The sequence below is a fragment of the Choloepus didactylus genome, chromosome 14 (assembly GCF_015220235.1).
Source record: "Choloepus didactylus isolate mChoDid1 chromosome 14, mChoDid1.pri, whole genome shotgun sequence".
Taxonomy (NCBI): Eukaryota; Metazoa; Chordata; class Mammalia; order Pilosa; family Megalonychidae; genus Choloepus; species Choloepus didactylus.
Window position 1 is genome coordinate 3,753,853 of NC_051320.1, and position 16,149 is coordinate 3,770,001.

At 39.4% G+C, this 16,149-nt stretch overlaps 1 protein-coding gene across 1 annotated transcript in view; it reads right to left on the bottom strand.

Annotated features, from left to right (window-relative positions):
- PRKDC (protein kinase, DNA-activated, catalytic subunit) overlaps positions 1 to 16,149 on the bottom strand; it is a 228,453-nt gene that overhangs the window by 141,653 nt on the left and 70,651 nt on the right. Inside the window, exon 26 of the mRNA XM_037802445.1 lies at positions 11,958 to 12,065. Within this exon, the coding sequence (XP_037658373.1) occupies positions 11,958 to 12,065 (108 nt within the window). The remainder of the gene's footprint in view (positions 1 to 11,957; positions 12,066 to 16,149) is intronic.

Here is a 16,149-nt window from a genome sequence, read left to right on the forward strand (position 1 = left end):
CAGCAAGAGAAAAGCAATTCACCACATACAAAGGAAACAGCATAAGACTAAGTAGTGACTACTCAGCAGCCACCATGGAGGCAAGAAGGCAGTGGCACGATATATTTAAAATTCTGAGTGAGAAAAATTTCCAGCCAAGAATACTTTATCCAGCAAAGCTCTCCTTCAAATTTGAGGGAGAGCTTAAATTTTTCACAGACAAACAAATGCTGAGAGAATTTGCTAACAAGAGACCTGCCCTACTGGAGATACTCAAGGGAGCCCTACAGACAGAGAAACAAAGACAGGACAGAGAGACTTGGAGAAAGGTTCAGTACTAAAGAGATTCGGTATGGGTACAATAAAGGATATTAACAGAGACAGGGAAAAATCTGGCAAACATTAACCAAAGGATAAGATGGCCGATTCAAGAAATGCCTTCACGGTTTTAACGTTGAATGTAAATGGATTAAACTCCCCAATTAAAAGATATAGATTCGCAGAATGGATCAAAAAAAATGAACCATCAATATGTTGCATACAAGAGACTCATCTTAGACACAGGGACACAAAGAAACTGAAAGTGAAAGGATGGAAAAAAATATTTCATGCAAGCTGCAGCCAAAAGAAAGCAGGTGTAGCAATATTAATCTCAGATAAAATAGACTTCAAATGCAGGGATGTTTTGAGAGACAAAGAAGGCCACTACATACTAATAAAAGGGGCAATTCAGCAAGAAGAAATAACAATCGTAAATGTCTATGCACCCAATCAAGGTGCCACAAAATACATGACAGAAATACTGGCAAAACTAAAGGAAGCAATTGATGTTTCCACAATAATTGTGGGAGACTTCAACACATCACTCTCTCCTATAGATAGATCAACCAGACAGAAGACCAATAAGGAAATTGAAAACCTAAACAATCTGATAAATGAATTAGATTTAACAGACATATACAGGACATTACATCCCAAATCACCAGGATACACATACTTTTCTAGTGCTCACGGAACTTTCTCCAGAATAGATCATATGCTGGGACATAAAACAAGCCTCAATAAATTTAAAAAGATTGAAATTATTCAAAGCACATTCTCTGACCACAATGGAACACAATTAGAAGTCAATAACCATCAGAGACTTAGAAAATTCACAAATACCTGGAGGTTAAACAACACACTCCTAAACAATCAGTGGGTTAAAGAAGAAATAGCAAGAGAAATTGCTAATTATATAGAGACGAATGAAAATGAGAACACAACATACCAAAACCTATGGGATGCAGCAAAAGCAGTGCTAAGGGGGAAATTTATAGCACTAAACGCATATATTAAAAAGGAAGAAAGAGCCAAAATCAAAGAACTAATGGATCAACTGAAGAAGCTAGAAAATGAACAGCAAACCAATCCTAAACCAAGTACAAGAAAAGAAATAACAAGGATTAAAGCAGAAATAAATGACATAGAGAACAAAAAAACAATAGAGAGGATAAATATCACCAAAAGTTGGTTCTTTGAGAAGATCAACAAGATTGACAAGCCCCTAGCTAGACTGACAAAATCAAAAAGAGAGAAGACCCATATAAACAAAATAATGAATGAAAAAGGTGACATAACTGCAGATCCTGAAGAAATTAAAAAAATTGTAAGAGGATATTATGAACAACTGTATGGCAACAAACTGGATAATGTAGAAGAGATGGACAATTTCCTGGAAACATATGAACAACCTAGACTGACCAGAGAAGAAATAGAAGACCTCAACCAACCCATCACAAGCAAAGAGATCCAATCAGTCATCAAAAATCTTCCCACAAATAAATGCCCAGGGCCAGATGGCTTCACAGGGGAATTCTACCAAACTTTCCAGAAAGAATTGACACCCATCTTACTCAAACTCTTTCAAAACATTGAAAAAAATGGAACACTACCTAACTCATTTTATGAAGCTAACATCAATCTAATACCAAAACCAGGCAAAGATGCTACAAAAAAGGAAAACTACCGGCCAATCTCCCTAATGAATATAGATGCAAAAATCCTCAACAAAATACTTGCAAATCGAATCCAAAGACACATTAAAAAAATCATACACCATGACCAAGTGGGGTTCATTCCAGGCATGCAAGGATGGTTCAACATAAGAAAAACAATCAATGTATTACAACACATTAACAAGTCAAAAGGGAAAAATCAATTGATCATCTCAATAGATGCTGAAAAAGCATTTGACAAAATCCAACATCCCTTTTTGATAAAAACACTTCAAAAGCTAGGAATTGAAGGAAACTTCCTCAACATGATAAAGAGCGTATATGAAAAACCCACAGCCAGCATAGTACTCAATGGTGAGAGACCGAAAGCCTTCCCTCTAAGATCAGGAACAAGACAAGGATGCCCGCTGTCACCACTGTTATTCAACATTGTGCTGGAAGTGCTAGCCAGGGCAATCCGGCAAGACAAAGAAATAAAAGGCATCCAAACTGGAAAAGAAGAAGTAAAACTGTCATTGTTTGCAGATGATATGATCTCATATCTGGAAAACCCTGAGAAATCGACGATACAGCTACTAGAGCTAATAAACAAATTTAGCAAAGTAGCGGGATACAAGATTAATGCACGTAAGTCAGTAATGTTTCTATATGCTAGAAATGAACAAACTGAAGAGACACTCAAGAAAAAGATACCATTTTCAATAGCAACTAAAAAAATCAAGTACCTAGGAATAAACTTAACCAAAGATGTAAAAGACCTATACAAAGAAAACTACATAACTCTACTAAAAGAAATAGAAGGGGACCTTAAAAGATGGAAAAATATTCCATGTTCATGGATAGGAAGGCTAAATGTCATTAAGATGTCAATTCTACCCAAACTCATCTACAGATTCAATGCAATCCCAATCAAAATTCCAACAACCTACTTTGCAGACTTGGAAAAGCTAGTTATCAAATTTATTTGGAAAGGGAAGATGCCTCAAATTGCTAAAGACACTCTAAAAAAGAAAAACGAAGTGGGAGGACTTACACTCCCTGACTTTGAAGCTTATTATAAAGCCACAGTTGCCAAAACAGCATGGTACTGGCACAAAGATAGACATATAGATCAATGGAATCGAATTGAGAATTCAGAGATAGACCCTCAGATCTATGGCCGACTGATCTTTGATAAGGCCCCCAAAGTCACCGAACTGAGCCATAATGGTCTTTTCAACAAATGGGGCAGGGAGAGTTGGATATCCATATCCAAAAGAATGAAAGAGGACCCCTACCTCACCCCCTACACAAAAATTAACTCAAAATGGACCAAAGATCTCAATATAAAAGAAAGTACCATAAAACTCCTAGGAGATAATGTAGGAAAACATCTTCAAGACCTTGTATTAGGCGGCCACTTCCTAGACTTTACACCCAAAGCACAAGCAACAAAAGAGAAAATAGATAAATGGGAACTCCTCAAGCTTAGAAGTTTCTGCACCTCAAAGGAATTTCTCAAAAAGGTAAAGAGGCAGCCAACTCAATGGGAAAAAATTTTTGGAAACCATGTATCTGACAAAAGACTGATATCTTGCATATACAAAGAAATCCTACAACTCAATGACAATAGTACAGACAGCCCAATTATAAAATGGGCAAAAGATATGAAAAGACAGTTCTCTGAAGAAGACATACAAATGGCCAAGAAACACATGAAAAAATGTTCAGCTTCACTAGCTATTAGAGAGATGCAAATTAAGACCACAATGAGATACCATCTAACACCGGTTAGAATGGCTGCCATTAAACAAACAGGAAACTACAAATGCTGGAGGGGATGTGGAGAAACTGGAACTCTTATTCACTGTTGGTGGGACTGTATAATGGTTCAGCCACTCTGGAAGTCAGTCTGGCAGTTCCTTAGAAAACTAGACATAGAGTTACCATTCGATCCAGCGATTGCACTTCTCGGTATATACCCGGAAGATCGGAAAGCAGTGACACGAACAGATATCTGCACGCCAATGTTCATAGCAGCATTATTCACAATTGCCAAGAGATGGAAACAACCCAAATGTCCTTCAACAGATGAGTGGATAAATAAAATGTGGTATATACACACGATGGAATACTACGCGGCACTAAGAAGGAACGATCTGGTGAAACATATGACAACATGGATGAACCTTGAAGACATAATGCTGAGCGAAATAAGCCAGGCACAAAAAGAGAAATATTATATGCTACCACTAATGTGAACTTTGAAAAATGTAAAACAAATGGTTTATAATGTAGAACGTAGGGGAACTAGCAGTAGAGAGCAATTAAGGAAGGGGGAACAATAATCCAAGAAGAACAGATAAGCTATTTAACGTTCTGGGGATGCCCAGAAATGACTATGGTCTGTTAATTTCTGATGGATATAGTAGGAACAAGTTCACAGAAATGTTGCAATATTATGTAACTTTCTTGGGATAAAGTAGGAACATGTTGGAAGTTAAGCAGTTATCTTAGGTTAGTTGTCTTTTTCTTACCCCCTAGTTATGGTCTCTTTGAAATTTTCTTTTATTGTATGTTTGTTTTCTTTTTAACTTTTTTTTTTCATACAGTTGATTTAAAAAAGAAGGGAAAGTTAAAAAAAAAAAAAAAAAAGAAAAGAAAAACAAGGAAAAAAAAAAAGACCTAGTGCCCTGTTGAGGAGCCTGTGGAGAATGCAGGGGTATTCGGCTACCCCACCTCCATGGTTGCTAACATGACCACAGACATAGGGGACTGGTGGTTTGATGGGTTGAGCCCTCTACCATAAGTTTTACCCTTGGGAAGACGGTTGCTGCAAAGGAGAGGCTAGGCCTCCCTGTATTTGTGCCTAAGAGTCTCCTCCTGAATGCCTCTTTGTTGCTCAGATGTGGCCCTCTCTCTCTGGCTAAGCCAACTTGAAAGGTGAAATCACTGCCCTCCCCCCTATGTGGGATCAGACACCCAGGGGAGTGAATCTCCCTGGCAACGTGGAATATGACTCCCGGGGAGGAATGTAGACACGGCATCGTGGGATGGAGAACATCTTCTTGACCAAAAGGGGGATGTGAAAGGAAATGAAATAAGCTTCAGTGGCAGAGAGATTCCAAAACGAGCCGAGAGATCACTCTGGTGGGCACTCTTACGCACACTTTAGACAACCCTTTTTAGGTTCTAAAGAATTGGGGTAGCTGGTGGTGGATACCTGAAACTATCAAACTACAACCCAGAACCCATGAATCTCGAAGACAGTTGTATAAAAATGCAGCTTATGAGGGGTGACAATGGGATTGGGAAAGCCATAAGGACCAAACACCACTTTGTCTAGTTTATGGATGGATGTGTAGAAAAGTAGGGGAAGGAAACAAACAGACAAAGGTACCCAGTGTTCTTTTTTACTTCAATTGCTCTTTTTCACTCTAATTATTATTCTTGTTATTTTTGTGTGTGTGCTAATGAAGGTGTCAGGGATTGATTTAGGTGATGAATGTACAACTATGTAATGGTACTGTAAACAATCGAAAGTACAATTTGTTTTGTATGACTGCGTGGTATGTGAATATATCTCAATAAAATGATGATTAAAAAAAAAAAGATGCTGAACATCACTAGCTGTTAGGGAAATGCAAATCAAAACCGCTAGAAGGGCTACAATTAAAAAATGGAAAATTACAAGTGTTGAAGAGGATATGGAGAAACAGGAAAACTCGTTCATTGTTGGTGGGAATGCAAAATGGTGTGAAGACAGGTTGGCAGTTCCTCAGAAAGTTCAGAATTACTGTATGACCCAGCAATCCTACTGCTAGGTATATATCCAAAGATATGAAAGCAGGGGCTTGAAGAGATAGTTGCACACCAATGTTCAGAGTGGCATTATTCAGAATTGCCAAAAGATAGAAGCAACCCAAATGTCCATCAACCAATGAATAGATAAAAAACTGTGGTATACGTACGCAATGGAATATTGTTCAGCCACAAAAGGAATGAAGTTCTGATATTTGTGACAACATGGACAAACCTTGAAGACATGTTGAATGCAATAAGCCAGACCCAAAAGGACAAATATTGTATGATCCAATCTTGTGGGATATTTGGATTAGGTTGTTTCCATGGAGATGTGACCCATCTAACTGTAGGTGATAATTTTGACTACATTATTTCCATGGAGTGTGGCCCCACCCATTCAGTATTGGTCTTGATTAGTTTACTGGAGTTCTATAAAAGAGCCACACAGGCCCAAAGGCTTGCTGATGCTGAGGTGTAGACATGCTTGGAGATGCAGACAGAAAGATGTTTAGCTAAGAAATGAAGGCCAGAGTTTGCCCCAGGATAAACTAAGAACATCCCAGAGGTGGAATATGAGAACCCTGTATTCTATACATGATTTTTCTGTAACTTCTTTAAAAAAAACATTTTATAAGTGGGGGAAAAAAATTCCCTATATGAGCAGTCCCTGTAAGGTGTAGTCTCTAAATACCTAGAGAAAATAGCTAATGAAATTTGAACAATGTTAACAGAGAAAATTATTCTATTTAATGTTTTTGTTTCCCTGTAGGTATTATCCCTCTCAGGTCCATTTGGGAAAAGTTTAACTTGAAAAAAAGTACACCGAACTGTGAAATAGCGAAGGTCTGCCTAACATCCCCAGTGACTTGCTAAATGCAAATCCCTGATTGCAGTGCTAATTAGAATTCAAGAAGATAACAAACCACAGGAAGGTGAAAAGGCGACATTTACCAAGACTGTCAGGGCAGAGGTAAACTACCTGCGGTGACATTGGGAATGAGCCACCCTTCCTTAGAAACCCAGGGACACTCTTTCACTGTAACCTCCTGAGTTCACATTTCCTCCTTGACCTTTTCTTTCCTCAACTACTCAATTTTACTTTCTTATTATCTTACCCGATTTCTTTCTGAAACCCTTAGACTTCCTTCAAGGATCAAAAGGGGAAAAGAAACAGCTGAGATAAAAACATCAGAATAGAAACACTGGAATAAATACATCTGAACAAAAATAAGCCAAGTATTAAATTTAATTATATGTAGTTATTACAGGCTGTTGGAGACCCAGGGCCCGGGCCCCCTCCCATCCATACTGAAAGTGAGTTATTACACGTAGCTGACTTGACCAGGTCAGATGTTAAAGGTCATCAGACCTCCCCGGGGTGGGGGGGGAATGTACAAATGGTATCGTAAACAAAGCACTGAAACTCCCCTCCCCTGACCACTGCCAATAACAAATCTCCACACTCCTGTGTCACCAGACCCTTTCTCACACCTTATGTCCTAACCCTTATAGACCACCCTCTGGCAACCCCCGCTCTTTGCAGGATGCTAACTTCCCATGTTTCCCAGCTGGCTATTGCTGAGGAACCATCTCCTGTCCGTAAGTCCCATTAAACTCACGTCTACCCTGTGCCTGCATGTTCTTTTTTTTTTTTTTTTTTTTTTTCCATTTTTATTGAGATTGTTCAGATACCATACAATTATCCAAAGATCCAAAGTGTACAATCACTTGCCCCTGGGTACCCTTATACAGCTGTGCATCCATCACACTTAATTTTTGTTCAATTTTTAGAAACTTTTCATTACTCCAGACAAGAAATAAAGTGAAAGATGAAAAAAGAAAAAAAGAAAAGGAAACTCTAAACCTCCCCTATCCCTAACCAACCCCCCTCAATTGTTGACTCCTAGTATTTATATAGTACGTTTGTTACTCTTTATGAAAAAATGTTGAAATACTACTAACTGTAGTATATAGTTTGTAATAGGTATATAGTTCTTCCCTATATGCCCCTCTATTATTAACTTCTAATTGTATTGTCATACATTTGTTCTGGTTCATGAAGTGATTTCTAGTATTTGTACAGTTGATCATGGACATTGCCCACCATAGGATTCAGTTTTATACATTCCCATCTTTTGACCTCCAACTTTCCTTCTGGTGACATATATGACTCTGAGCTTCCCCTTTCCACCTCATTCACACACCATTCGGCGCTGTTAGTTATTCTCACATCTTGCTACCAACACCCCTGTTCATTTCCAACCATTTAAGTTCATCCTAATTGAACATTCTGCTCATACTAAGCAAGAGCATCTACATTTCTTCCACAAGGCAGGAGGGAGAGTCAAAGAAGGTAGAGAGGCAAAAGAAAGAGGAAAAAAAAATGACAGCTAGGAAGCAGCAAAAGGAAAAATAACCTTAAATCAAAGTAGAATAAAGAATCAGACAATACCACCAATGTCAAGTGTCTAACATGCCTCCCCTATCCCCCTCTCTTATCTGCATTCACCTTGGTATATCACCTTTGTTACATTAAAAGAAGCATAATACAATGATTCTATTACAGTCTCTAATTTATGCTGATTGCATCCCTCCCCCAATGCCTCCCCATTTTTAACACCTTGCAAGGTTGACACTTGCTTGTTCTCCCTCGTAAAACAACATATTTGTACATTTTATCACAATTGTTGAATACTCTAGATTTCACCAAGTTACACAGTCCCATTCTTTATCTTTCCTCCTTTCTTGTGGTGTCTCACATGCTCCCCATCTTCCTCTCTCAACCGTATTCATAGTTACCTTTGTTCAGTGTACTTAAATTATTGTGCTACCATCTCCCAAAATTGTGTTCCAAACCACACACTCCTGTCTTCTATCACCCTGTAGTGCTCCCTTTAGTATTTCCTGTAGGGCAGGTGTCTTGTTCACAAAGTCTCTCATTGTCTGTTTGTCAGAAAATATTTTGAGCTCTCCCTCATATTTGAAGCACAGCTTTGCTGGATACAGGATTCTTGGTTGGTGGTTTTTCTCTTTCAGTATCTTAAATATATCACACCACTTCCTTCTTGCCTCCATGGTTTCTGCTGAGAGATCCACACATAGTCTTATTAAGCTTCCTTTGTATGTAATGGATTGCTTTTCTCTTGCTGCTTTCAGGATTCTCTCTTTGTCTTTGACATCTGATAATCTGATTATTAAGTGTCTTGGCGTAGGCCTCTTCATATCTCTTCTGTTTGGAGTACGCTGCGCTTCTTGGATCTGTAATTTTATGTCTTTCATAAGAGATGGGAAATTTTCATTAATTATTTCCTCTATTATTGCTTCTGCCCCCTTTCCCTTCTCTTCTCCTTCTGGGACACCAATGATATGTACATTATTATACTTTGTTTCATCCTTGAGTTCCCAGAGACGTTGCTCATATATTTTTATTCTTTTCTCCATCTGCTCCTTTGCGTGTAGGCTTTCAGGTGTTTTGTTCTCCAGTTCCTGAGTGTTTTCTTCTGCCTCTTGAGATCTGCTATTGTATGTTTACATTGTGTCTTTCATCTCTTGTGTTGTGCTTTTCATTTCCATAGATTCTACTAGTAGGTTTTTTGAACTTTTGATTTCTGCTGTATACATGTCCAGTGCTTCCTTTACAGCCTCTATCTCTTTTGCAATATCTTCTCTAAACTTTTTGAATTGATTTAGCATTAGTTGTTTAAATTCCTGTATCTCAGTTGAAGTGTACGTTTGTTCCTTTGACTGGGCCATAACTTTGTTTTTCTTAGTGTAGGTTGTAATTTTCTGTTGTCTAGGCATGGTTTCCTTGGTTATCCAAATCAGGTTTTCTCAGACCAGAACAGGCTCAGGTCCCAGAGGGAAGAAATATTCAGTATCTGGTTTCCCTGCGGGTGTGTCTTAGAAAATTGCTCCACCCTGTGATGCCTCAGGTCATTGTGCTTTTCTGCCCAGCAGGTGATGCCTGTTAGCCTATAATTCTTGACTGGTGTGAGGAGGTATGGCCGTGTTCCCCCAGGCTCTGGGGTCTGGTTCTGAATGGAAAGGGCCCCACCCCTTTCCTCCTAGAGACAACGGACCCCCCAGGTGGAGGTCATTAGCATTTCAATGGTCTCACTCTCTGCTTGTGGTGTCTCCACCCTTCCCAGAGTCACAGCCCTGGAAACTGAAAATGACTGGGGCTTTCTCCACTGAGCCAAAAAAGAAACAGATGGTCCCCTTCAGACCCAGTCCAAGGCAACCCTCAGGCTCTCCCAGGTCAGTCGTCACCCAAAGCCTCTGTCTGTTTTTTGGGGCTGCGTACCTGTAGTGAGCAGTTCACACTCGCTACTTAAAACCCCAGTTGGAGCTCAGCTGAGCTGTATTCGCTTGCTGGGAGAGAGCTTCTCTCTGGCACCACGCGGCTCCGCAGCTCGGGCTATGGGGGAGGGGGTCTCCCGACCTGGTTCCACAGGTTTTACTCACAGATTTTATGCTGTGTTCTCGGGCATTCCTCCCAATTTAGGCTGGTGTATGATGAATGGATGGTCTCGTTTGTCTCCCAGCAGTTATTCTGGATTATTTACTAGTTGTTTCTGGTTTTTTGTAGTTGTTCCAGGGGGACTACTTAGCTTCCACTCCTCTCTATGCCGCCATCTTGCCCGACTCCGACTTGCTACTCTTTTAAGAGCCGGAGGATCTAATCACCTTTGAGGTATTGGCTGTCAGACTGGGTTTCTTGTGTGAAGTCATCATTTACAGTTCAGCCTTTGCATGTGCCAGTTGCAGGGTCAGAAAAAAAGATCTTGGCATCTCTCTGTGTAGAGGGAATCAATTGGCCCAGATTTGGGTCCCGCCGCTCGCTCTCTTTCCTGGGGTGGGGGTGGGGGTGGGCAGCTGAGCTTCTGCTCACAAACACGGGGCAAGGAGGCCAGCACCCTTGGCTGAGCGCCCGACCCCACCACCCCCACTCCCCTCCCCGCTGCATGTTCTTTGGTCTTGGGGCTGAGCTGGGTTGGAACACAGGCAAAATTCACTGGTGGTCACTGCATCACTATCTCAACTAAGAATATTCAGTGGCTCCCCCTCGCCATCTGGGAATGAGAGGGGCATTATCAGCAACTCCACCAGACAGTAGGATGGGGGCTGCCCGGGCTAACCTGGAGGAGTGGCCAGCATACAGTGCTCTGCTGTCCTGCCCAACACAGCCCTCGCACGATGCCCCCACGCTATCAAAACTCGAACCAGACTGAACTGAATCACCACATCCCAAATGACTTTATTTCCTATCTGGAATGCCCTTGCCAAATTCCTTGCTTCCTCTGGCTCATCTTTAAGTTAACAGAAAGTGATACATAGATACAAACTGGAATCAATTTACAAAAATACAGAATTAAACAATACCTGTTTGGACAAACCTGTTAAGTGTTTAACCGGTGGTTTTGATTCGACAGGATATTTGTGACAAAACAAAATTATAGGCTGAAATAATAGGTAAAATTTTTTAAAAAAGGACATTTAAAGGAATCAAATCTAAAGTTATTCACAAAGGTTCAAAAAACTATAATAAAATAAACATCAAAAGGCACTAACGTTTTAGCTGACCTCAAGTTCAACACAGGTTGAAGGGAACTTAGAATGCAGGGACAGATACATTCCTTCCTGCCTCTGCCGTCAGTGGGCCAGGGGCCAAATCTCTACAGTCTCAGGATATGCCTATGCAAAAGATAAACTAGGGTCCTTTAGCTGCTCAGTCTGAATGCAGAATATTGATAAGCTCAAAAAATTCCTTTTACTCCCAACTTAATTACTGAACTGTGTGGATTTTTTCCTTTAAATGACAGCAATCCATAACTCTGATAGAAGTCCAAGAACAGTCATACTCATTCCTCCCAACCTCAACACAGACACCCACATACACAGATGTAATGCAGAATAAGTTTGTCATATATTATAATCCTCCCCAAAATATAGAGAACAAAAAATGTGAACTGATATTTGCTTGCAGATATTTAAAAATATCACAAGTAAATAAATATGGCACCCTATCCATTAAAATGGCATTTTACCAATTCCCTAAAACAAAAGCAAGAAAGACCACATGATCCAACCAGACGGTATATCTCAGTGTCCTGAAAGGTAACTTGTCTTGCAGTTCTAAATATAGATCAAACATAACGAGACAATGGGAAAGGCAAGAAAAGAATCAATATGACTTACCAATACAGTTTCTAGTAAGGCGACAGTATCCTGAGATTCAAATTTCTTATTGTTAGTGAACCAGTGAATCAGTTGCATAACTAGCGGCTCGTATAGTTGCCTTGTCACCTGAAAAACAGTAAAATTAGAGTTAAATTCCTTCATGTCAAAGTAATTTTACACTGGAAAGATTCCATTTAAAGGGCATTTGAAAGGGGCAAAAATAAATGATAATATCACTATGGTTTTATTAGTTTCCTTTTCTAGTTGAATTCTATGATGAGCATGTTCTTTCTAATTATTCTTGTGTCTTTCCTAAGAATGAAGCAAGGTAAAAATGTAAAAATAAGTACACTAAAACTCTTTGTTCCTCTAATCAGGAGGGCAATTTAGGGTACATATTGTTGGGTTTTTAATATCCATCTTTAATGATTTCATCCAGAACACACACAGAAGGTATTCTAGATAGAAACCAATTACCACTAATCCCTCAAAGAAGCAAATAACGGCCATGGGGTTCAGCACACTCCCATTCCGCCCCCTGCAGTAATGAAATGACAACCAGGTCAATGGACCACACACGCAAATTTCAAAGCCTGCATCACAGGTGAGGAAGAGAGAAAGATGGGTTTTCTCTGCTTATATACAGGAGAAAGCAGCAGCTGTCCCCATACTACCACTCCCCAAAGGGGGCACAAAACCTTTGCACCTTGGAGTTGGGATGGAAAGGATCCTGGGTTCTCACCCTTATCTTGTGGAGTGTAAATAAAATCTCTCTAGGGGCAGCTGTACCTTTGTACCTTGGCAATTATGACCCAGGTGCATCCCAGGCCTGGGCCTCCTCCCCTCTGGCATCTGGAGGCCCAGGCACAGCTCTCAGGCTTGCTGGCTCCTGGTCTTAACCCAGGCACCTCGTCCAGGCCCTGACCATGTGGCCCACTGCAGGGAGATAAGGGACGTTTGATTCCCTTCTGTATCACACCAATTAACTAAACGAAGAGCCACAGCGCTAATCCCCAGTCCATATGAAGAGGGAACGGTCCGGGGGAAGTGGAGGCACACATGCTCCATCTTTCTACCATATACACTTCTGGGTCTCAAGAGACCAGGGCTTTTCACAGGGGCACTGAGAAATCCAGAGAATTTTATTTCCCCACAGATGTGGAGCACAAAAAATGAAGTACCTTGGTATTATACATAACTATTTTAACTGACACCACCTCAAAATCCATCTGAAATGACTCAGACTAAGAAAGCAGAGTCTACCTACAATGGGTATTCTTCTGCAAAATAGTATCTTTCTAACTCCAAAGCAATTTGGGGGATTAATCAAAATAAAAGTGTCTTATATTTCAGTTTGGAAGTTTAACCTGGTCTAAGCACTTGTTTTTCCCCCGAAAGAATTATACTGCTTCATTCTTAGTTCATAATAAATACATATACATCTTATAGAAATTGTAGAAAATGTAGAAAGCCATCTATCTACAATTCTATACCCTGAAAGTAACTACAGTTAACATTATATGTATTCTTTAAAAATACTTTACTTATATACACTTACACATACGTATATAGTTAAAAAAAAAAGTATACAGCTAGGTGATGTCAGCAAAAAAGGGCTAACACACCCTTGGTGAATTCCAGCCCCCCTAAGAAACAAGCAAAATGGGCAGCATCTGTCAGAGTAAACATTCCCAGAACTCTGGGAAACTATCAAGGGTAAACAAATAGCCAACGCTGAATCAGGAAAAATAAAACTGAAAGATAGTAGGAAAGCCATGGAATGAGTTTACTTGTCCCAACCTGGCACCCCTCAACTGGGATTGGTGGCTTGGCGGCCCGTGCACATTCTAGTGTGGGTTGCTGGCCGGTGATTATTAACGTACCTAAAGGAACAACTTGGGTAACTCTGTAAATCATCCCATCTTGCTCCCTGGGAAACTTACTCAAGACGAGTGTCTGAGTGTTTATCCTGGAAGTTACCTGGGGCAAATAAGCAATGTGGAAATGTGGAGCAAAGCAGAAGAGCAGAGCTGAGATGACTGCCTGGGAAGAGAGGCTAGGAAGGAAAACAGTCGTGCATGCTGAGGAGTTCTTTAAATCTCCCACATATATACCCAGGGCAAGCAGCAAGCTCATGAAGACCTGAGAAGAATCCAACCCTTCACCATGGGCAGAACTATACGTTCGGTATAAGCTGGGCTAAGTGTTGAAAAAGAGCCTCAACATGGAGTCATTCTACATTAAAACCCTGGCGAAGAGGGAGAATCTGAGTTAGCACATAAAAATGTTAAAAAGCCCAGACTTCAAAAAAAGTAATAGAAGGCATACAAAGAAACAAGAAAAAATGGTCCATTCTAAAGGAACAAAATAAAACAACAGAGGAAGGCCAAACATTTGAACAATTACTCAAAGACAATAAGTCAACGCTCCTTAACAAGTTAATAAATTAAAGGAAAACATGAGCATAGAATTTGAAAAATCAAGAAGATGATTCATGAACAAAAGGATGAATTGGAAATTTTAAAAAAGAACTAAACAGACATTCTGGCAATGAAAACTACAGTAACAGCCATAAAAATTAGAGATGTTCAACAGCATATTCAAACAAGCAGAAGAATGAATAAGTGAACTTAAAGAGTTGAAATTATTCAGTCTGAAGAACAGAAAGTGAAAAGAATGAAAAAAAAAGTCAGCAAACCTAAGGGACTTATAGGATAGCACGCAGCGAATCTACATACACAATATGGGAGTCCCAGCGGGAAAAGGGAAAGAGAAAGGGGCAGAAAGAATATCTGAAGAAATAATGTCCAGAAATTTCCCAAATTTGATAAAAGACATAGATCTACACATACAAGGAGCCCAACTAACTCCAAATAGTATGAACTCAAAGAGATCTACACCAAGGATAATTACTGTTGAAGGTCAAAGACAATGAGATAAACATAAAAGCAGAGAGAGGCAACTTGTCACATGCAATGATCTTCAATAAGATTAAGTGGCGATTTCTAACCAAAAACCATGGAGATGAGAAAGCAGTCATACAACATATTTATAGTGCTGAAAGAAAAAAACTGCCAGGTAAGAATTCTGTGTCCAGCAACACTGCACTTCAAAGCTGAAGGAGAGATTGAGACATTGCAAGATAAACAAATGCTGAGGGACTCTGTCACCACTAGACCTAGCCTACAAGAAATGCTAAACAGAGTTCTTCATATTGAACAGAAAGGCCAACAGACAGTAATCTGAAGCTGTATGAAGAAATAAAGACCCCCAGTAAAGGTAACTACACGAGTAAATACAAATGCCAGTAATACTGTATTTTTGGTATGTAATCATACTTTTTATTTAATACATGATCTAAAATAAATGCAAAAAATTATATTTCTACATTATTGGGCATATAAAATATTACGAGGTAATCTGTAATAAGAAGAACATAAAGGGGGGAAGGAGGGATATAGGAGCAGACACTGTGTATGCTATTGAATTTAAGTTGGTATCAATTCAAACTAGACTGTTACAGATTTAGGATGTTAAATATAAACTCCATGGTAACCACAAAGAAAATATCTTAAAAAATATACAGAAACCAACAAGAGAAGAAGATCAAATTGTTTCACTAGAAAAGATCAACTATACACAAAAGAAGGCAGCAATGGAGGAAATGAGGGACAAAAAAAGTTGTAAGACATACAAGAAACCAATGACAACATGGCTAAAGTAGTTCCTGCCTTATCAGTAATTAATTTCAATGTAAATGGATTAAACTCTCCATTCAACAGGCAGAGATAGGCAAAATGGATAAAAAAGCATGACCCAACTTTATGTTGTTTACAACAGACTCACCTTAGACTGAAAGACAAACGGATGACAAGTGAAAGGTTGGAAAAAATATACTGTGCAACAGTAACCAAAAAAGAGCAGAGGTGGCTAAACTAATATTGGACACAATAGACTTTAAGTCAAAATCGGTTACAAGAGAAAAGGAATAACACTATATATTAATAAAAGGGTCAATCCAACAAGATATAAAATTTGAAAACATGCATGCACCTAATAACAGAACCCCAAAATGCACAGAGCAAACTTTGACAAAACTGAAGAAAGAGACAGTTCTACATTAGAAGGAGACTTCAATATACCATTTTCAATAATATTTAGAAAATAAAGACAGAAAATCAATAAGAAAATAGAAGACTTGAACAATATT